Below are 23,958 nucleotides of genomic sequence, written 5' to 3' on the forward strand. Positions count from 1 at the left end.
TTTTACATTTTAGTCATTTTAGCAGAAGCTCTTATCCAGAGCGACTTACAGTTAGTGAGTGCATACATTTTCCATACTGGCCCCCCATGGGAATCGAACCCACAACTCTGGCTTTGCAAACGCCATGCTCTACCAACTGAGTTACACGGGTATCTTTTGAAACCAGACAAGTAGAAGATACTGATGCCAACACTGCTTAGATAACTCTCTAATTAGATTATTAACCCCCCCCGTCTGCATTATTATATGAAAGCCTGCAGTACCATTATTTATCATAGAACATTCTTCAACATAGAAAACAGGGCATGAGCATGGAGGTCTATTGTCTATCTGCCAGCCAATCAAATCAAGATCGGGCTCTAATGAGAGGATTCTCCTCGATATAAGGACAACCATCCAAACGTTTTGATCTAGGTGGCACTCTGTGAATAATATTCTCCTTTGATCATGCAGTAAAGGACAATTAAAAAAGGCCCTCATCTCAGTGGTATGATTGGTTATACAATCGGATGATTGGTTATACATTTGAAAAGGTGATGTCAATAATATACAATAGAGTATTTGGTGCTGTGCACGAGGGGCACGGAGGGACTCTATGGTGACGTCTTTTCAACATAATATGTGCTTTATCTTATTATTATACCTGTTTCCACATTCATTGCACATTGTAGCTTTATCCTATAATATTATGCATTATTCATTTCCTGCAGGACATTGCCAGATCACCCAAGTGATTTTGTTCTACAACAATGTGGAGGACAGGACACCCATGGTCTCGTGATGGCTGTCAAGTTCAAGGAGCAGACCAAACATTTAAATTCAACCATGATTCATCGCTTTCACATTCTATTGGTTGATCATGAGAGACAAAAGTTTTTGAACCAATCAGCATCATAGTTGTTGAGAAGCCGCAGTACAGAAACACCTCGATGTGACGTGTGCAAGGCTATAAGTATGACCATATTTCCCCTTCTCCCTCCCCCTGAACCCCAGCTGATAGTGCTGTGTGAGCTCCAGCGCTTGCTCCGCACACATTCCTATAAAAAAAATCAAAAAATCAACAAAAAAATCTTAAAACCTTAAAAACTTCAAAAAATTATTTTCTTTATTTTTTTGTACAAAGTCGGTGAGGCAGGAGTTGAACTGAAGAGTGGAACGAACAGAATTTAGAAACATACGTTTCTCTGGTTACTGTTACCATCTGCAACGGGAAAAGCAAGGAAGGACAAGTTGATTTCATGCTCTATTTTTGTCAATTAGATAGACATTTTAAGCAACATATACGTAACGAGCTGGTCGTATTTTAAATGTTTCAAATATTTATCTTCTAAATTTGAACTTCATTAGAACTTGTCAAGCTTGCTAAACTTTGCTAGCCAGATGGTTTAGATCCGACCCCGAGCTAGCTAGCGTAACCAGACCATTACATTACGAACATTTTCGTCTGAAAGATAAAATTGTCGGATTTCGTTACGAAAATGAACCCCAGCGCTCCTACTTACCCCATGGCATCCCTGTATGTCGGTGATCTTCATCAAGATGTGACCGAAGCCTTGCTATACGAGAAATTCAGCCCCGCCGGGGCCATCCTTTCAATTCGGGTCTGCAGGGATATGATCACCCGTCGTTCCCTCGGATACGCTTATGTCAACTTCCAACAGCCAGCTGATGGTAAGTAGCGAACTGTCATGTAAATATGTCTTTATTTTGAAAGGTTATCAAAGCCTGTAAAGATGAGACAGCTAGTCTGTCTCTCCTCCACGGTGAAGCAGACATATTGGACATGCCCATCAGCATCACTGGCTTGCTTGGCTAGTGTAGTCAAACTGGCGACCTACGCATAACTGTCTGCATGACTGATCAATAAAGTTTGATTCTACATATAGCTATCACTAACTATTGAATCATAGTAGAGATGAAAGGCTGGGATTATACGGACAGGACAACAGTTGAATTGTCCTGTTTGTTTTGGGTGGGGCATCGTGTGTAATCCATATGACTGGATGGTTTTTAAGATCTGACCAATTTAAAAGCCATCCAGTGATATGGTTTATACTACAGCCAGTTAATTTGGTCAGATCTAAGCCAGTTATTGAAGAAATAGGGAAGTAAATCTAGTATGGGGTCGAAATTTAGTTATATCACTGGTGTTGATCTATCACTGGGGGAGTTGATCTATCACTGGGGGAGTTGAGCTATCACTGGGGGAGTTGAGCTATCACTGGGGGAGTTGATCTATCACTGGGGGAGTTGATCTATCACTGGGGAGTTGATCTATCACTGGGGAGTTGATCTATCACTGGGGGAGTTGATCTATCACTGGGGGAGTTGATCTATCACTGGGGGAGTTGAGCTATCACTGGGGGAGTTGAGCTATCACTGGGGGAGTTGAGCTATCACTGGGGGAGTTGATCTATCACTGGGGGAGTTGATCTATCACTGGGGGAGTTGATCTATCACTGGGGGAGTTGATCTATCACTGGGGGAGTTGATCTATCACTGGGGGAGTTGAGCTATCACTGGGGGAGTTGATCTATCACTGGGGGGAATTGATCTATCACTGGGGGAGTTGATCTATCACTGGGGGAGTTGATCTATCACTGGGGGAGTTGATCTATCACTGGGGGAGTTGATCTATCACTGGGGGAGTTGAGCTATCACTGGGGGAGTTGATCTATCACTGGGGGAGTTGATCTATCACTGGGGGAGTTGATCTATCACTGAAGGCATATGAATCCAGGCTCAACATAATGTGTTAATAGAATTCCTCTTCTCAGCTGAGAGGGCTCTAGACACCATGAACTTTGACGTGATCAAGGGCCGACCTGTCCGCATCATGTGGTCTCAGCGTGACCCATCCCTGAGGAAGAGTGGCGTGGGCAACATCTTCATCAAGAACCTAGACAAGTCTATTGACAACAAGGCCCTCTACGACACCTTCTCTGCCTTCGGCAACATCCTGTCCTGCAAGGTAATGCAGTGCCTTGCAAAAGTATTCATCCCCCTTGGAGTTTTTCCTATTTTGTTGCATTACAACCTGTAATTTAAATTGATTTTTATTTGGATTTCATGTAATGGACATACACAAAATAGTCCAAATTGGTGGAGTGAAATGAAAAAAATAACTTGTTTCAAAAAATTATAAAAAATAAATAACGGAAAAGTGGTGCGTGCATATGTATTCACCCCCTTTGCTATGAAGCCCCTAAATAAGATCTGGTGCAACCGATTACCTTCAGAAGTCACATAATTAGTTAGATTGCACACAGGTGGACTTTATTTTAAAAAAATTAAAAAATATGCCATTTAGCAGACGCTTTTATCCAAAGCGACTTACAGTCATGTGCGCATACATTTTTATGTATGGGTGGTCCCGGGGATCGAACCCACTACCCTGGCGTTACAAGCGCCATGCTCTACCAATTGCTCTACCAATTGAGCTACATCATGTCACATGATCGGTATATATACACCTGTTCTGAAAGGCCCCAGAGTCTGCAACACCACCAAGCAAGCGGCACCATCAAGCAAGCGGCACCATCAAGCAAGCGGCACCATGAAGACCGAGGAGCTCTCCAAACAGGTCAGGGACAAAGTTGTGGAGAAGTACAGAACAGGGTTGGGTTATAAAAAAATATCCTAAACTTTGAACATCCCACGGAGCACCATTTAAATCCATTATAAAAAAATGGAAAGAATATGGCACCACAACAAACCTGCCAAAACTCACGGACCAGGCAAGGAGGGCATTAATCAGAGAGGCAACAAAGAGACCAAAGATAACCCTGAAGGAGCTGCAAAGCTCCACAGCGGAGATTGGAGTATCTGTCCATAGGACCACTTTAAGCCGTACACTCCACAGAGCTGGGCTTTACGGAAGAGTGGCCAGAAAAAAAGCCATTGCTTAAAGAAAAAAATAATCAAACACATTTGGTGTTCGCCAAAAGGCATGTGGGAGACTCCCCAAACATATGGAAGAAGGTACTCTGGTCAGATGAGACTAAAATTGAGCTTTTTGGCCATCATGGAAAACGCTATGTCTGGCGCAAACCAAACACCTCTCATCACCCCAAGAACACCATCCCCACAGTGAAGCATGGTGGTGGCAGCATCATGCTGTGGGGATGTTTTTCATCGTCAGCGACTGGTCAGAATTGAAGGAATAATGGATGGTGCTAAATACTTGAGGGAAACCTGTTTCAGTCTTCCAGAGATTTGAGACTGGGACGGAGGTTCACCTTCCAGCAGGACTATGACCCTAAGCATACTTCTAAAGCAACACTCGAGTAGTTTAAGGGGAAACGTCTTGGAATGGCCTAGTCAAAGCCCAGACCTCAATCCAATTGAGAATCTGTGGTATGACTTAAAGATTGCTGTACACCAGCGGAACCCATCCAACTTGAAGGAGCTGGAGTAGTTTTTCCTTGAAGAATGGGCGAAAATCCCAGTGGCTAGATGTGCCAAGCTTCTAGAGACATACCCCAAGAGACTTGCAGCTGTAATTGGTAGGCATGTTGTGTAAATCTGTTAAGTGAATTATTTAACAAACTATTTTAGTGTCTCTGTGCGTCTCCCAAAAGGTTGTAAGTCTTTTGGGATTTAAGTAACGGCCAGAGTCCCGGTCTGCATGGTCAGAGATATTTATTCATTGAGAATTCTGCCATCACAATTTCAGAGTCCATCTTTTATACTCATACGTCATACAAAAAGAAATCCCTTCCCTCTGTAGGCGGGCTGTAGTTTTCCACTCTAAAACTGCTCTACTGACCTTCAGTTCACACACACACATATACACACATGCATACACACATACATACACACACACACACACATATCCTACTCCCTGCTTTACTCAGTTATTGCCGTTCTCACAATATTCTGCACCATGTTTTCATAACAGTTTCTCCCCTCCCTAAATTGGGAGGCCTCTTTATCTTAGTTTCTCAGTTGTCTTTGTTGTCTGGCCTGACTCTTACTCACATTGCTAAATAGTGGCTCAATGCCATAGCCTTTACTGGTCCTACACTCACACATTATACACAGTTTCAGGGTGTAATAATTAGTCATTAATAATTAATCTATCAATTCCACCCTTTGACTAAATATTACACACATACAAAATATATGTTGTTATAGAAATGAATCACACTCATTGAAGTATATAAGTTGGTTTGCATATTAAAACATTACAGGTTCATCAGGGTTACCCCATGATTAAAAGCATAACGTTACTTTTTAGCAATGGTAACTAGTACATCATACTTAAAAACGAGACTTTAATACACAAAAGATCATTACAATAACTTTTAAACTAGAGATTTATAGTTCTAGGAAAACATCCAGTCTCAAATTATCTGGATCGTCGTCGTCCTCCACCAAGCCTGGTAGGTCATATCCTTCATTCCTTAGGTCGGAGTCCGGGATTGGGCCGTATCTCACCATCTGTTGGGAAACCGCCTTGCTCACCAACCCTCAGACACAGGGAATAAGACAACATCCACAAAGAACAAGTATACCCATAGAAGCTATAACTTCACCCAGAATAGTTACAACAATAGTTTTCCATTTACCAAATATGTTATCAAACTAACCGTTTAGGGAGCTCAGCCAGTTCTCAGCCAGTTCGTTCGCCAGCGTGCTGAGTCCCTGAAGTGCTTTGGTCACGGACCCGTCCGGTGCTGTATTGTTTGGGGATGAAAGTACAGCACATAGATCCAAACAGAACACAAACCCCGTCCCGCTCAGCCAAAAGCATATCTAAAGCTATTCTATTCTGCCATGTCATTAAGCTAGTTGCCGCTGTCTGCTCAGCTAATCCCTTTATTGCATCACAAGTGTGGTTTATAAATCTTTGCTGGTTATAGTAAACATAATTCATCCAATCTACGTTTTTATTAATTGTTGACCACCAGAAAATACTTGATTCAAACCCAGCTGCGATCTGATTCCTAGCTTTGAATTGTTCTGGAACCCCTCGAGGTACTCCTATCCCATCAATATATATCCTTTCATCAAAGGATCCCGGGAGGAGGTTCTACTTTCTACGTGACAACTCACCAGTCTCTGACACGTTTGATTGTTTGCGTATGTAGGTGAGTTCACAATCAGTTATCACCACACAACCATCAGATGTCAGCACGGGCCTGGTTTTGGGTCCTAAAATCCTCTGGCTGCAACAAAGAGGAGAGATTAGTCATGGTCTCTTTTAGTTGTGATATTCTCTGTGTGGGAGCAGGAGCTAAGATGCCTTACCCTGTATCCTATCTTATTAGTCATAGAAAAACAATAAGACTCCCCTGTGACTTCAAACGGAGGCAACCCAGGTCGGGATGACTTTGTTATCGGGGGGATACAGATAGTGCAAGTTACTACAAGACTCTTTCACCACATTCCCAGGTGGCTTGCATGGAACCTGACAGAGAGTTAAAGCCTGTCAAGGGGAACGGAGTAGTTGTTAACCTTGGTTTGGCTGTCCTACAGGCATAACAGTCCTCTTTAGACCGTATACTGAACCCATTCCAACCACAGGTTAAAATCTATTTACTCCGTCTCCATCTGTACTACTTCCTTCAGGTCTATAGTTTGCACTGTCTCACTACCTCCCTCAGAGAGGTTTACTCTATAGGGTGCCCCAGTTGAAGAAGATATCTCACTTGTCAGGTCTGTAATCTGTTTTAGCATAATTCAGACTTTCAGACAGTACCTACCCTCATATGGGTCGCACTGCCATTTCTGATAATTCCCTACTTTCACAATACTACACCTGTCCCTAAACTGTGTATGGAGATTGACACATCCCCCCCCCCCCGCTTGGTATAAGCAACTACATAGTCCCAGGATGTACATGGTGACATACATATGGTGATGTCCTTCCCTAAAGTCCCTAGTATTTCCCCTTTCCCTACGTCTAGCTGTCTCCTATGCCTTTTCAACTTGTGTTAGGTTAACTACCACTTCTGGCTGAAACAGGAGGGTCTGTGTGTGTTAGGAATATGGCCCCCACAATCAGACAGCTACCTACCGTCGGGAGACCTGTGAATCCCCACCCTCGCCCTGAGAACATGTCAGATGCCAGAGGCCAACCCATTGCTTTACCTTCTATCGAACTCACACAGGGATGATCAGACAGGGTAAGGGAATCTTCGTTAAGGAGCCAACCCCCGAGCCCTAGTGGTGATCGGATCTTTCTCCTAACTCTGTGTTTGTTCGTCAGGTGTAGCTGGTTTTACCTTTTTACAGTGTGTGACATGCACCCAGATGGATCTCTCAGCTATTCTGCTGGCAAAGGCAGTACTTGGTAGGGCCCTTCCCGCCAGGCCTGCTTCAGTCTCCTGGTTAGATAGAGTGGGTCACCTTCTCCTTTAATTCACCTGTGGTGGCACAAAACCTCTGACATACAGGTGTGGTTAATAAACGACCTTCTCACGTGTTCTGCTAGGGTGCTCTCTAGTTCTATGTCTGCCTGTCTGGTCCTGCCAACTGTGGCATTCTGTAAGGTCTTCCAAACACTTTCTCAAAGGGGGATAACCCATCTTTATCTGGGGTTACTCTAAATTTCTTCCCTTCACTCCGTGATAACTCTATAAAATCAATTTCCAATTGCTGGAAAGGGTACTTAGCCGGAGGATACTCACCCTGAGGTGCCCTTTGTCTGCCCTGGTGATTATTTTGAGCACAGATAACACATCTTTTTTTAAAAAATAATTAGTAATCCCATGTGCAACAAAGTGTTGTCTAATCTGTTCTACCATCCATCCCTCCTTTTGACACATGTCACTGCCCATGTGTCAATATTATCACCTACCTAACAATCACTTAGGTAATATTGGTAATTTATCATCCAATTGCCATCCCTTATTTTTATTTATTGGTAAAATAAACTATCTTAAAGTCCTCCTCTCATGCCTTTAGAATTTACCAGTGTGGATGATTAATTAACACCAGAAAGTTAAAACAGAGTTCAGAGGCAATTGAAATACCATCCCATAGAATACCAAACATTACCATTATTCTAAATATTTAATAAATGTTACTTATCCCAAGTGTTCATTAATCCTCATGACATTCATTCTCATAAGAAATCATATATATACCCCAAACTCAGCCAAAACCTAAAAAACTCCATAAAATTCACTGTGTGCTCCTCTAAGACCTATCACCCTTGACCTGCTGAAAACCCCCCAAAATTGAAACAACAAGGCTTTATAAACATCATACTAGGTGTGTTGTTTTCTATTTGAAAACCCCAATTAAAGCCAACAACCAGACAGCCAGGTCATGAGGACTCCTGATTTCTCTCTTCCCCTTCTGCCTACAGTTTCTTAACTGGTGCCCTTTCCTTGCACAGTAACTACACGGTTCCTCACATTCTCTAGCAAAATGTCCCGTTTTGTCACAATTGTAACACTTCCACTCACTCCTGTCTCCACTATTACCATTTCCTTCTTGTCTGTCTTTGCTACCGTAACCTCTCTTCTCTCCTAGCTATTGTGATGTCACGAGAGGCTACACAGCTTTCAGCGGGATTGCTCAAGTAGTGCAAGGAGACCAGGTTCAATCAAAACAAGGATTTTATTAAAGGTCTTGGGAAACTAACGAAAGTATAACACAACTCTGTTCTCTGGTGGCTCTTTAAGGGTTAACAGTTCAGGGATGTCTCTTCCACATCCAAAATCATAACTCTCCCTCGCTCAAATAACTTTTCCCCAGTCTTACTGTATTCCCCGTTGCAGCTAGTGGCCAACCCAGCAAAACGTCCTTCCAAATGTCCCACACGTATTTCCACAGGTGCATATATCCAAAGGTGAGTATTTCCCAAAGGTAAGTATCTCCAAATCCTTATATTCCTCATGGAAGTGGACGTGCAGCACTCTTGTCCTCCAGAGAGCCCACGTTGGAGACCGTGTCTCTTCCCTTCCCAAACCTTCAGCTCATCAGCTCCTCATTTGTTTCAGCTGCGTGGGAAGATTGGCCATAGAGGGGTGGAGTTCCCGACCATACCAGCAGATGGAGCCATAGCTGTCTGGGTTTGCAGCCACCTCAGGGGGATGTAACGTCCCTCCAGGACACAGCCTCTCGTGACATCACACATCCCCCTCCTCGGGACCGACGTCCTCGTCGGGGTAAAGGCAGCGAAGAAGGCATCACGCCGGGAGAGGGCGTCCGCATTGCCGTGGTGCTTGCCAGCCTGCTCTCTCTTCAACTCCTCCACCTCTAGGACCAGGGACTCAGCCTCCTGTTGTCTCTCCTTGAGTTTCTTACTGAACGCATCAGCCTTGGTTTTAGCAGAGTTTAGCTTCTGTTGAGCAGCTTTCAGTTCCTTCTCTCTCTCTGCCTCCGCATTCTTCATCTTGTTCTCCAACACCTTGTACTTCTCCTCTGCCTTCTTCTGGACCTCCTTACTACTGCGCAGGGTCTCCTCACACTCCTCGATGGTCCTGCGCAGCCTCTCCAGCTCCTCCTGTTGCTTATGGAAGGAGCTCTGTTGGAGTTTAGCCTGGAGGATATCTAACTCTTCTGTCTTCATGTCTAACTGTTGCTTTAACAAACGATACCTCTCAGCGGTCCCCTTCAGACCAGACAGTTCTTTGTCCAGATTCGGTAGCTCCGTCTCTGTGTCGGTCTGGGCACCTGCCATCCCTATCCGAGCCCGGGCGGGAGTGAGTAACTCGGAGGATTGCACCGGAGCCTTCCCAGGATGAGTCTTGCCTCTCCGTTTCCGAGGTACTCGGGTTATCCTCTCCTGAGACTCTCTCCAGAGTGGGTAAAAGGCTGGGCAGTCTCGTCCAATTAGGACAGGGACGGGGAGGGAATCAACCACCCCCGCCGTCGTGTGTATGGTTCCCCGTGTGCTGGTCATTGTAAGTTCAGTAATGGGGTATTCTCTGGTGTCCCCATGGACACAGGAAACTGGGAGGACTTTCCCCGGGGTCAGACACGTTGGGCCCACCAAATCCTTACGCACCAGGGTGGCCCGGCTACCAGAATCCAGTAAGGCCTCCACATCATGGTGATTCACAGTTACCGGGCAGGTGGGGGGTCGATCTGGGCCGCCATCTACGACTCCCAAGAGCGAGGCAACACGGTGTGTGGGTGCTGAGCTGGAGGACTCCGCAGTGGGCATAGGTTCATCGGCTGGTTTCCCACACTGCCAGGAGATATGTCCCATCTCCCCACACCGGTAACACTGTCGAGTTTCCCCCTCCTGGTGTACTCTTCTTGGACCCGCCTGGTTTCTGGCCCCCTGGAGCCGGGATAAGTCCTGACGTGGCTGGGTTCGAGACCTTGGGGTCCTTTCGGGAAGCATTCAGCATCTCCGCTGTGGCCTGGTACTTTTCCACAGCTTCCACGGTCAGATCAGCCGTGGTCAAGGCCTGTTGACTGATGAACCGTTTTGCCTCATAAGGCAGGGCGCGTAGGTAACGATCCACCACCACGGCCTCCACCACCGCCGCTGCTGTATTCCTCTGCGGATCCAGCCATTTCCTTGCGATTCGGACAAGTTCATGCATCTGCGCCCGAGGAGGTTGGTCTGGTTGGAAGGTCCAGCTGTGAAAGCGCTGGGCCATACCAAACTTTGTGAGTCCATATCTGCTGAGGATCTCAGACTTCAGGGCATCATAGTCAGTAACCTGGTCAGGGCCCAGGTCCCGGACAGCATTCAGCGATTCCCCGGTTAGAAAGGGGGCTAACAGACCAACCCACTGTTGCTTGGGCCAGGCTTCCCTAGTGGCCGTGGCCTCAAATGCATGCAGGTATGCCTCAATGTCATCGGTAGCTCCCATCTTAGATATAAAGTCACTTGCCTTTATTGGGCGGGTATTTTGGACAACCCTCTGTCTCTGCAACTGCAATTCCTCTGCCTTCAGAAGGTTGGCTTTCTTTTGCTCCTCCAAGAGAGCCACGTTTGCTTGCATCTGGGCGTGCTGGCCAGCAACAAGGGCTTTCAATATGTCCTCCATTTCAGTCGGCGGGGAGCCTACGGCCAACTTGGAAAACTGGGTGATCAAACCTTCGATATCCTCCTCTGACATGCACTATTAACGCTTGAGCGTGCCTGTATTCTCCACCATCTGTGATGTCACGAGAGGCTACACAGCTTTCAGCGGGATTGCTCAAGTAGTGCAAGGAGACCAGGTTCAATCAAAACAAGGATTTTATTAAAGGTCTTGGGAAACTAACGAAAGTATAACACAACTCTGTTCTCTGGTGGCTCTTTAAGGGTTAACAGTTCAGGGATGTCTCTTCCACATCCAAAATCATAACTCTCCCTCGCTCAAATAACTTTTCCCCAGTCTTACTGTATTCCCGTTGCAGCTAGTGGCCAACCCAGCAAAACGTCCTTCCAAATGTCCCACACGTATTTCCACAGGTGCATATATCCAAAGGTGAGTATTTCCCAAAGGTAAGTATCTCCAAATCCTTATATTCCTCATGGAAGTGGACGTGCAGCACTCTTGTCCTCCAGAGAGCCCAGGTTGGAGACCGTGTCTCTTCCCTTCCCAAACCTTCAGCTCATCAGCTCCTCATTTGTTTCAGCTGCGTGGGAAGATTGGCCATAGAGGGGTGGAGTTCCCGACCATACCAGCAGATGGAGCCATAGCTGTCTGGGTTTGCAGCCACCTCAGGGGGATGTAACGTCCCTCCAGGACACAGCCTCTCGTGACATCACACTATTGACTAATAGTCTCACTGTCTCTAATTCAACACAAAACCCCATCATCCAATGTACTCCCAGCAGAACTGAAAAAAACAAAACAGACTGTGATTTCCAGGACACTGCACCTTTGTTTCTGGCCTCACTATCTCCCCGGGAATTGGCCCTCCCTCAAGGTCCCTCCCAATCTGCTCTTGGTAACTGCAAACCTTGTATTGCTTCTGGTTACATAGGGTATTGCTTCTGATATGGCCTATGATTAGATTTGGGTATCACCTGTACTGGAATTACCCCTTTTATTAATCCTACGTCTGCTGGACCCCGGGACCACAAATGCTCTGGAACTTCTTTTAAGTCTGACTCCTGTTGTTCTGTCAACAGGTATTCCTCTCATCAGCATCTGCTATTCTCATCTAAATGTACTATCTGTGGATGGGCTGTGTTGATCGCCACTCACAATATTGACCCAATCAGTGATCCTCTTACCCTTGGATACCCACTGGCCCATGTCTTTCCAGTCCTCTGCTGGCTCCTTTGCTAGGGACACATGTGGGCTCCATATTTCCCTGAACAGTCTCTGACTTTGGGGCCCTAGTTCCACCTCCACTACTGCGTGGGTGTTGTCATAGTGAAACCATTTCAAGGCTATAGTCCTTTCTGTGGTTTTAAATAATGCTTTCTCATAGATTGCATCTGGACCTGGGTGTTTGTTATACCAGAGAATACAGTGTAGGTCATCGGGGGACATTTTAGTGGGGCCTGGTACTACATTATCAGCAAGTTCCATCAAGGTTCGGGGAATATCAGTTATTCCCCCCCTAAACAAATCTTGCCTATACCAATAACATGGCTCCCCTTCCACACAGACCACCATATTGTCTCTGACTATGTGTACTTTCATTCCCCTCTCAGCGGAAATGACAGCCACATTCAATTTAGTAATTACATCACGTCCTAGTAAATTTACCCGACACAGCTTAGATATCAGGATGGGTATGGTTGCCTCTCATCCTGATTGGTCATGTTTTAGGGTTATTGGGGCTGATAACCTTTCAATAAATTGATGACCAGAGGCAGATCGCACTATGATTTTCTCCCCATCAAGCCTGACTCCATCTGGCTTGTCTGTTGCACAGGTTGCTGTCCTGCAGGCTCCCGTATCACAAAGGAATTTAATTTTCATACCCATTACTGTCAATGTCAAATAAGGTTTCTGTTCCTGTTGAAGTGCTAAGTCAATAGTAGCCAATTCAAACACCTCACAATTTGGATCAAAGGGTTCCTTAGTCTTCCCCTCACTAGAGTCTACTATTTCTCCCTCAAGGACTAGTCATGCCTTATCTTCCTCTTCCTCTTCCTCACGCTCAAAGCTGGGGGATGGACTTCTCTCTCCCACTCTTCTCTCTTTTCTCTCTTTTCTCTCCTGTCTGACTTTCTCTGCCCTTGTCTGGTACTCCTCTACCTCTGGCTCTTCCTCACCTTCATCTTCCCTTCCTCCTCCAGCCCCTTCTTCCTCATAGGGAGGTGGGGCCGGTTGGGGGCAACATTATTCCCCTGCACTCTCCTTCTCCTCCCTACGTATTCATCATCTGGATTTTCTCTCCATGCCTGGTCTGCCAAGTTTGGATATAACCTTTCTGCCCTCTGCTCTGGGGGAGGCACGGAGACCTCAACCTTCACTTCTCTTTTCCTCTCACTCACTTCTCTTTTCTTCCTGCCTTATCTCCTCTCTCTCCTAAGTTTCTAGTTCTACCCGCCATCTCTCCCAGAGTGGCAATTAGTTACTCTGCATCTTCCTCTTCTTTCTTGGCTCTGTCCTGTCTGTAATTCTGCTCATGATGGATTGCATGTCTCTCTGAGGCTATTACACAATTCAGTTATTTTCCCAACATACTCTCCGTAATCGGCCCATGGCAAAAGTGTCCTCTGGGCATCCCCTGAAACCCACTGCCCTCTAACGGCAGCCCAAACCTTACTATTCCTGTTTCGGGGTGGGTCATTCCTTCTACCGCTCTGGCCACGTCCTCTGTGTTCATGGCCTGTCTGCTAAATGGCATATTATTATTATTACTGTATACATCTAAGGTTGCTGGGGCCCCTTTCATTCCCCACCAATAGATTAGGTAAGGCTATCAGTGGGTACTGGCCCCCTCCTACTCTCTCTCTCTCTCTCTCTCACTGCTTATTTCTCCTTTACACACCTTATGTATCTGTTTAAGCATGGATTCGAGTTTATCTGCGTCTAGACGTCCCTCAAAACCATACCTCTCCCTCCACCTGGTTACATAATGGACATTTCTTCTATCCCTGGATTCCATTTTAATTACATAAAGTATTTCTCGTCCCCAGTAAATTCTGGGACCTCTTGTGAGGATTTGCCCCCCCCATGGTTGGTACTGTTGTTAAAAATCCCTTAGCCACCTCTTCTATATAACAAGTCAATTTAACAAGTAATTCAAAATAGCTTCACACAACAACACCTTGAATCACCCCTTCCTGTATATGTAATCTTGACTAGTCCCCCAGAATTATCTCATACTTTTACAGAGGGATTGATCCCCACAATGTAATCTTGATAATTCCTGACAGTCTCATACAACAGGAATGGGTTCTCCCCTCCTCTATACAACCACCTGGAATTATTCATGTGACTTTTGAGCAAACATTAGGTCTCACACGTATACAACCTTACATGATTATTGGTGTTGTATCGGTAACCTGGAGTTTATAAGGCTCCAGAACGGATAGAGTTACAGCAAAATCTACAGTTGTTTGTGACTTTTGACTTAACTAATATTCTATTTCTCACACATGCTATTTTAATTCCTTCTGGTGTACTTTTTGTATTTGTTTAACCCGGATTATTTGTTGACTGCTCAATAATCTCTTACAGGTTACATCCCATAGGTGTACTTTTAATAGTTCCTTCTATTTCAACACCGGGTAGTTTCTTTTGGTAATGGCCTATTACCGTGAATCATTACGGACCCACCACCAGGTTGACTAGTCCCCCAGAATTATCTCATACTTTACGGAGGAGTCTATCCTCACAATGTAATCTTGATAATTCCTGACAGTCAACCCCACATTTCACTTAAAATGGCTACGCATTGATCAATTTGCTACTTTTCAATATTTTAGCAAGTTCTCAAATCAATTTCACCAAGTTAATGAATAAAGACTACTGACCTTATCCTTGCAGCCGAGATTCAATGTAGGTTTGGATTCCGTCACCGTCTCTGTCATTAATCAGGTGTCCTCTGGCCTGTTTTAACCCTTAATGTCAAAGGGCAGGACTTTCTATTTACGAATGTATCATTCGCCCGTCGACGGTTTTCAGAGTTACCTGGAATGACAGAAACAGGGTATTGGAGTCCGGCTCAGAAGGACCAAGCTGTTAAGTGAATTATTTAACAAACTATTTTAGTGTCTCTGTGCGTCTCCCAAAAGGTTGTAAGTCTTTTGGGATTTAAGTAACGGCCAGAGTCCCGGTCTGCATAGTCAGAGATATTTATTCATTGAGAATTCTGCCATCACAATTTCAGAGTCCATCTTTTATACTCATACGTCATACAAAAAGAAATCCCTTCCCTCTGTAGGCGGGCTGTAGTTTTCCACTCTAAAACTGCTCTACTGACCTTCAGTTCACACACACACACATATACACACATGCATACACACATACATACACACACACACACACATATCCTACTCCCTGCTTTACTCAGTTATTGCCGTTCTCACAATATTCTGCACCATGTTTTCATAACAGTTTCTCCCCTCCCTAAATTGGGAGGCCTCTTTATCTTAGTTTCTCAGTTGTCTTTGTTGTCTGGCCTGACTCTTACTCACATTGCTAAATAGTGGCTCAATGCCATAGCCTTTACTGGTCCTACACTCACACATTATACACAGTTTCAGGGTGTAATAATTAGTCATTAATAATTAATCTATCAAAATCAAATTATACAAACCCCCCAAAAACTCCATTTTAATTCCAGGTTGTAAGGCAACAAAATAGGACAAATGCCAAGGGGGGTGAATACTTTCGCAAGCCGCTGTAACTCACACAACCTTTCAGCCCCAGGGAGGCTGCTCCAACAGTGCTGTTGTGTTGGGTAGAAATGTGTTGCATGATGGATAGTTTTTATCCTCAAGTTGACCTTACTTATCTAAAGCTTATGCCAACTGTCCTTTCTCCAAGGTGGTTTGTGATGAGAATGGCTCAAAGGGCTACGGCTTTGTGCACTTTGAGACCCAGGAGGCTGCTGAAAGAGCCATTGAGAAAATGAACGGCATGTTGCTCAACGACAGAAAAGTGTAAGTGTGTACATTAAAGGTGTCTTCTGTCTTAGATCTTTATTGCACTAATCACAATTGTTTTTAATACGAATAGTCTTGGTTCGGTTGTTCGTTTTTTTTTAAACCTGCATCTCTGACTGTGACCTTGGTTTCTTGTTTGGAATTTGACATAAGGTATTAGATGCTGCAATTACACATTTCTACCTGTAGGTGTACGTTCTGGTAACCAGGTTGTGTAGTACAGGGTTTCCCAAACTCGGTCCTGGGGCCCCCCGTTTGGTGCACGTTTAGTTTTTTGCTTGATGATGAGGTGGTTATTTGAATCATCTGTGTAGTGCTAGGGCAAAAACCAAAACGTGCACCCAGGGAAGAGGGGGGGGGGGGGCAGGACCGAGTTTGGGAAACCCTTGTGTAGTAGGCTACGGGGAGCAGGTTAGGACATTTTGGCAAGGTTTTGTCTGCCAGCCTCAACTCTAGTTTTTCTATCGCAGGTTTGTGGGGCGATTCAAATCTCGCAAAGAACGCGAGGCTGAGCTTGGAGCCCGAGCCAAAGAGTTCACCAACGTTTACATCAAGAACTTTGGTGAAGATATGGATGATGAAAAACTGAGGGAGGTCTTTAACAAGTATGCTGAGTATGGTACGATATCGCTTCTTTACATTCCGCCCACACTCAGAATCCAAGTCACATAGCTGTAGGCTACGAACTGGTTACGGAGTCGTGTCTCAAACATCTAGACAGTGCCATGAGTATCTGAACTGTCTCTAACATCTAGACAGTGCAATGAGTATCTGAACTGTCTCCTCTAACATCTAGGCAGTGCAATGAGTATCTGAACTGTCTCCTCTAACATCTAGGCAGTGCAATGAGTATCTGAACTGTCTCTAACATCTAGGCAGTGCCATGAGTATCTGAACTGTCTCCTCTAACATCTAGGCAGTGCAATGAGTATCTGAACTGTCTCTAACATCTATACAGTGCCATGAGTATCTGAACTGTCTCCTCTAACATCTAGGCAGTGCCATGAGTATCTGAACTGTCTCCTCTAACATCTAGGCAGTGCAATGAGTATCTGAACTGTCTCTAACATCTAGACAGTGCCATGAGTATCTGAACTGTCTCCTCTAACATCTAGGCAGTGCAATGAGTATCTGAACTGTCTCTAACATCTAGGCAGTGCCATGAGTATCTGAACTGTCTCCTCTAACATCTAGGCAGTGCAATGAGTATCTGAACTGTCTCCTCTAACATCTAGGCAGTGCCATGAGTATCTGAACTGTCTCCTCTAACATCTAGGCAGTGCCATGAGTATCTGAACTGTCTCAAACATCTAGGCAATGCAATGAGTATCTGAACTGTCTCCTCTAACATCTAGGCAGTGCAATGAGTATCTGAACTGTCTCTAACATCTAGACAGTGCAATGAGTATCTGAACTGTCTCTAACATCTAGGCAGTGCAATGAGTATCTGAACTGTCTCAAACATCTAGACAGTGCAATGAGTATCTGAACGGTCTCCTCTAACATCTAGGCAGTGCAATGAGTATCTGAACGGTCTCCTCTAACATCTAGGCAGTGCCATGAGTATCTGAACTGTCTCAAACATCTAGGCAGTGCAATGAGTATCTGAACTGTCTCCTCTAACATCTAGGCAGTGCCATGAGTATCTGAACTGTCTCCTCTAACATCTAGGCAGTGCAATGAGTATCTGCACTGTCTCCTCTAACATCTAGGCAGTGCAATGAGAATCTGAACTGTCTCTAACATCTAGACAGTGCCATGAGTATCTGAACTGTCTCCTCTAACATCTAGGCAGTGCAATGAGTATCTGAACTGTCTCCTCTAACATCTAGGCAGTGCAATGAGTATCTGAACTGTCTCCTCTAACATCTAGACAGTGCAATGAGTATCTGAACTGTCTCCTCTAACATCTAGGCAGTGCAATGAGTATCTGAACTGTCTCTAACATCTAGGCAGTGCAATGAGTATCTGAACTGTCTCCTCTAACATCTAGGCAGTGCAATGAGTATCTGAACTGTCTCCTCTAACATCTAGGCAGTGCAATAAGTATCTGAACTGTCTCTAACATCTAGGCAGTGCAATGAGTATCTGAACTGTCTCTAACATCTAGACAGTGCAATGCATATCTGAACTGTCTCTAACATCTAGGCAGTGCAATGAGTATCTGAACTGTCTCTAACATCTAGGCAGTGCAATTAGTATCTGAACTGTCTCCTCTAACATCTAGGCAGTGCAATGAGTATCTGAACTGTCTCCTCTAACATCTAGGCAGTGCAATGAGTATCTGAACTGTCTCTAACATCTAGGCAGTGCAATGAGTATCTGAACTGTCTCTAACATCTATACAGTGCAATGAGTATCTGAACTTCCTCTAACATCTAGGCAGTGCAATGAGTATCTGAACTGTCTCTAACATCTAGACAGTGCAATGAATATCTGAACTGTCTCCTCTAACATCTAGGCAGTGCAATGAGAATCTGAACTGTCTCTAACATCTAGACAGTGCCATGAGTATCTGAACTGTCTCCTCTAACATCTAGGCAGTGCAATGAGTATCTGAACTGTCTCCTCTAACATCTAGGCAGTGCAATGAGTATCTGAACTGTCTCTAACATCTAGGCAGTGCAATGAGTATCTGAACTGTCTCCTCTAACATCTAGGCAGTGCAATGAGTATCTGAACTGTCTCCTCTAACATCTAGGCAGTGCAATAAGTATCTGAACTGTCTCTAACATCTAGGCAGTGCAATGAGTATCTGAACTGTCTCTAACATCTAGACAGTGCAATGCATATCTGAACTGTCTCTAACATCTAGGCAGTGCAATGAGTATCTGAACTGTCTCCTCTAACATCTAGGCAGTGCAATGAGTATCTGAACTGTCTCCTCTAACATCTAGGCAGTGCCATGAGTATCTGAACTGTCTCCTCTAACATCTAGGCAGTGCCATGAGTATCTGAACTGTCTCCTCTAACATCTAGGCAGTGCAATGAGTATCTGAACTGTCTCTAACATCTAGACAGTGCAATGAGTATCTGAACTGTCTCTAACATCTAGGCAGTGCAATGAGTATCTGAACTGTCTCAAACATCTAGACAGTGCAATGAGTATCTGAACTGGCTCCTCTAACATCTAGGCAGTGCAATTAGTATCTGAACGGTCTCCTCTAACATCTAGGCAGTGCCATGAGTATCTGAACTGTCTCAAACATCTAGGCAGTGCAATGAGTATCTGAACTGTCTCCTCTAACATCTAGGCAGTGCCATGAGTATCTGAACTGTCTCCTCTAACATCTAGGCAGTGCAATGAGTATCTGCACTGTCTCCTCTAACATCTAGGCAGTGCAATGAGAATCTGAACTGTCTCTAACATCTAGACAGTGCCATGAGTATCTGAACTGTCTCCTCTAACATCTAGGCAGTGCAATGAGTATCTGAACTGTCTCCTCTAACATCTAGGCAGTGCAATGAGTATCTGAACTGTCTCCTCTAACATCTAGACAGTGCAATGAGTATCTGAACTGTCTCCTCTAACATCTAGGCAGTGCAATGAGTATCTGAACTGTCTCCTCTAACATCTAGGCAGTGCCATGAGTATCTGAACACTCTCCTCTAACATCTAGGCAGTGTCATGAGTATCTGAACTGTCTCCTCTAACATCTAGGCAGTGCAATGAGTATCTGAACTGTCTCTAACATCTAGACAGTGCAATGAGTATCTGAACTGTCTCTAACATCTAGGCAGTGCAATGAGTATCTGAACTGTCTCTAACATCTAGACAGTGCAATGCATATCTGAACTGTCTCTAACATCTAGGCAGTGCAATGAGTATCTGAACTGTCTCTAACATCTAGGCAGTGCAATGAGTATCTGAACTGTCTCCTCTAACATCTAGGCAGTGCCATGAGTATCTGAACTGTCTCCTCAAACATCTAGGCAGTGCAATGAGTATCTGAACTGTCTCCTCTAACATCTAGGCAGTGCAATGAGTATCTGAACTGTCTCTAACATCTAGACAGTGCAATGAGTATCTGAACTGTCTCTAACATCTAGACAGTGCAATGAGTATCTGAACTGTCTCCTCTAACATCTAGGCAGTGCAATTAGTATCTGAACGGTCTCCTCTAACATCTAGGCAGTGCCATGAGTATCTGAACTGTCTCAAACATCTAGGCAGTGCAATGAGTATCTGAACTGTCTCCTCTAACATCTAGGCAGTGCCATGAGTATCTGAACTGTCTCCTCTAACATCTAGGCAGTGCAATGAGTATCTGCACTGTCTCCTCTAACATCTAGGCAGTGCCATGAGTATCTGAACTGTCTCCTCTAACATCTAGGCAGTGCAATGAGTATCTGAACTGTCTCTAACATCTAGACAGTGCAATGAGTATCTGAACTGTCTCTAACATCTAGGCAGTGCAATGAGTATCTGAACTGTCTCAAACATCTAGACAGTGCAATGAGTATCTGAACTGTCTCCTCTAACATCTAGGCAGTGCAATTAGTATCTGAACGGTCTCCTCTAACATCTAGGCAGTGCCATGAGTATCTGAACTGTCTCAAACATCTAGGCAGTGCAATGAGTATCTGAACTGTCTCCTCTAACATCTAGGCAGTGCCATGAGTATCTGAACTGTCTCCTCTAACATCTAGGCAGTGCAATGAGTATCTGCACTGTCTCCTCTAACATCTAGGCAGTGCAATGAGAATCTGAACTGTCTCTAACATCTAGACAGTGCCATGAGTATCTGAACTGTCTCCTCTAACATCTAGGCAGTGCAATGAGTATCTGAACTGTCTCCTCTAACATCTAGGCAGTGCAATGAGTATCTGAACTGTCTCCTCTAACATCTAGACAGTGCAATGAGTATCTGAACTGTCTCCTCTAACATCTAGGCAGTGCAATGAGTATCTGAACTGTCTCCTCTAACATCTAGGCAGTGCCATGAGTATCTGAACACTCTCCTCTAACATCTAGGCAGTGTCATGAGTATCTGAACTGTCTCCTCTAACATCTAGGCAGTGCAATGAGTATCTGAACTGTCTCTAACATCTAGACAGTGCAATGAGTATCTGAACTGTCTCTAACATCTAGGCAGTGCAATGAGTATCTGAACTGTCTCTAACATCTAGACAGTGCAATGCATATCTGAACTGTCTCTAACATCTAGGCAGTGCAATGAGTATCTGAACTGTCTCTAACATCTAGGCAGTGCAATGAGTATCTGAACTGTCTCCTCTAACATCTAGGCAGTGCCATGAGTATCTGAACTGTCTCCTCAAACATCTAGGCAGTGCAATGAGTATCTGAACTGTCTCCTCTAACATCTAGGCAGTGCAATGAGTATCTGAACTGTCTCTAACATCTAGACAGTGCAATGAGTATCTGAACTGTCTCTAACATCTAGACAGTGCAATGAGTATCTGAACTGTCTCCTCTAACATCTAGGCAGTGCAATTAGTATCTGAACGGTCTCCTCTAACATCTAGGCAGTGCCATGAGTATCTGAACTGTCTCAAACATCTAGGCAGTGCAATGAGTATCTGAACTGTCTCCTCTAACATCTAGGCAGTGCCATGAGTATCTGAACTGTCTCCTCTAACATCTAGGCAGTGCAATGAGTATCTGCACTGTCTCCTCTAACATCTAGGCAGTGCAATGAGAATCTGAACTGTCTCTAACATCTAGACAGTGCCATGAGTATCTGAACTGTCTCCTCTAACATCTAGGCAGTGCAATGAGTATCTGAACGGTCTCCTCTAACATCTAGGCAGTGCAATGAGTATCTGAACTGTCTCCTCTAACATCTAGACAGTGCAATGAGTATCTGAACTGTCTCCTCTAACATCTAGGCAGTGCAATGAGTATCTGAACTGTCTCCTCTAACATCTAGGCAGTGCCATGAGTATCTGAACACTCTCCTCTAACATCTAGGCAGTGTCATGAGTATCTGAACTGTCTCAAACATCTAGGCAGTGCAATGAGTATCTGAACTGTCTCCTCTAACATCTAGGCAGTGCAATGAGTATCTGAACTGTCTCTAACATCTAGACAGTGCAATGAGTATCTGAACTGTCTCTAACATCTAGGCAGTGCAATGAGTATCTGAACTGTCTCAAACATCTAGACAGTGCAATGAGTATCTGAACTGTCTCCTCTAACATCTAGGCAGTGCAATGAGTATCTGAACGGGCTCCTCTAACATCTAGGCAGTGCCATGAGTATCTGAACTGTCTCAAACATCTAGGCAGTGCAATGAGTATCTGAACTGTCTTCCTCTAACATCTAGGCAGTGCCATGAGTATCTGAACTGTCTCCTCTAACATCTAGGCAGTGCAATGAGTATCTGCACTGTCTCCTCTAACATCTAGACAGTGCCATGAGTATCTGAACACTCTCCTCTAACATCTAGGCAGTGCCACGAGTATCTGAACTGTCTCAAACATCTAGGCAGTGCAATGAGTATCTGAACTGTCTCCTCTAACATCTAGGCAGTGCAATGAGTATCTGAACTGTCTCTAACATCTAGACAGTGCAATGAGTATCTGAACTGTCTCTAACATCTAGGCAGTGCAATGAGTATCTGAACTGTCTCAAACATCTAGACAGTGCAATGAGTATCTGAACTGTCTCCTCTAACATCTAGGCAGTGCAATGAGTATCTGAACGGTCTCCTCTAACATCTAGGCAGTGCCATGAGTATCTGAACTGTCTCAAACATCTAGGCAGTGCAATGAGTATCTGAACTGTCTCCTCTAACATCTAGGCAGTGCCATGAGTATCTGAACTGTCTCCTCTAACATCTAGGCAGTGCAATGAGTATCTGCACTGTCTCCTCTAACATCTAGACAGTGCCATGAGTATCTGAACTGTCTCCTCTAACATCTAGGCAGTGCAATGAGTATCTGAACTGTCTCCTCTAACATCTAGGCAGTGCAATGAGTATCTGAACTGTCTCCTCTAACATCTAGACAGTGCAATGAGTATCTGAACTGTCTCCTCTAACATCTAGGCAGTGCAATGAGTATCTGAACTGTCTCTAACATCTAGGCAGTGCAATGAGTATCTGAACTGTCTCCTCTAACATCTAGGCAGTGCAATAAGTATCTGAACTGTCTCTAACATCTAGGCCAGTGGTCACCAAACTACGGCCCGCGGGCCGGATACGGCCCGTCAGCACATTTGGCCCGGCCCTCTGAACAATACCAGAGACGCTATCGGATTTTTTTCCTATTTGGCCTCCAGAAAAAAAATCCTAGGCCCGGCCCTGTCAAAGAGAGAACGGAATAATGGCGAAAAGGTTAGGTAAGAGAAAAATTGATTCAGAATGCAGGGTATTTAACCTGCAGTGGACAAACGATTATTTTTTTGTTCAATGCAAAGAAAAGGCTGTTTGTCTCATCTGTCAAGAGACGGTGGCGGTATTCAAAGAATACAATCTTCGCCGACACTATGAATCCCGTCACAAAGACAAGTACGATAGCTTGCAAGGCCAAATACGAGCAGACAAACTCTCAAAGCTAAAAAGTGGACTACTATCTCAGCAGAATACATTTGTACGCCAAGCTCAGCTGAACCAGGCATCCGTTCGGGCCAGCTTTCGGGTTGCTAAACTGATAGCAAGCAGCGGTAAGCCTTTCACTGACGGAGAGTTTGTTAAGAAATGTATGGATGCTGTCGCGGAGGAGGTGTGTCCCGAGAAGAAAGATGCATTTAATGCCGTAAGTCTGTCGTGCGAGTACAATCACCAGACGCGTTGAAGAAATCGGGAGTAATGTATATGCCCAGCTGCAGCAGAAGACGAAAGAATTTGACTTTTTTTCATTAGCACTGGATGAGAGCACGGACGTGCAAGACACAGCGCAACTGCTCATTTTTATTCGTGGAGTTAGCGCAAACTTTGAGATATGCGAGGAGCTGGCAGCCCTCCAAAGTCTCAAAGGGACTACAACGGGAGAGGATATTTTTGACAAAGTGTGCC

At 44.6% G+C, this 23,958-nt stretch overlaps 1 protein-coding gene across 3 annotated transcripts in view; it reads left to right on the plus strand.

Moving 5' to 3' along the window:
• Nucleotides 1-994: 994 nt before the first annotated feature.
• The window catches only part of LOC121555491 (polyadenylate-binding protein 1-like), a 41,148-nt gene continuing 18,184 nt past the window's right edge, over nucleotides 995-23,958 (plus strand). For 2 of the 3 annotated variants that reach the window (XR_006658199.1, XM_045213169.1), the window contains exons 1-4: nucleotides 995-1,671; nucleotides 2,763-2,971; nucleotides 15,861-15,976; nucleotides 16,450-16,598. Coding sequence is in view for 2 of the 3 variants with exons in the window: in XM_045213169.1 (XP_045069104.1) it covers nucleotides 1,479-1,671; nucleotides 2,763-2,971; nucleotides 15,861-15,976; nucleotides 16,450-16,598 (667 nt within the window). In the remaining variant the exon portion in view is untranslated. The remainder of the gene's footprint in view (nucleotides 1,672-2,762; nucleotides 2,972-15,860; nucleotides 15,977-16,449; nucleotides 16,599-23,958) is intronic. The other variant, XM_045213170.1, reaches the window with a different exon arrangement.

This window comes from Coregonus clupeaformis, unplaced genomic scaffold, assembly GCF_020615455.1.
Source record: "Coregonus clupeaformis isolate EN_2021a unplaced genomic scaffold, ASM2061545v1 scaf0085, whole genome shotgun sequence".
NCBI classification, from domain to species: domain Eukaryota; kingdom Metazoa; phylum Chordata; class Actinopteri; order Salmoniformes; family Salmonidae; genus Coregonus; species Coregonus clupeaformis.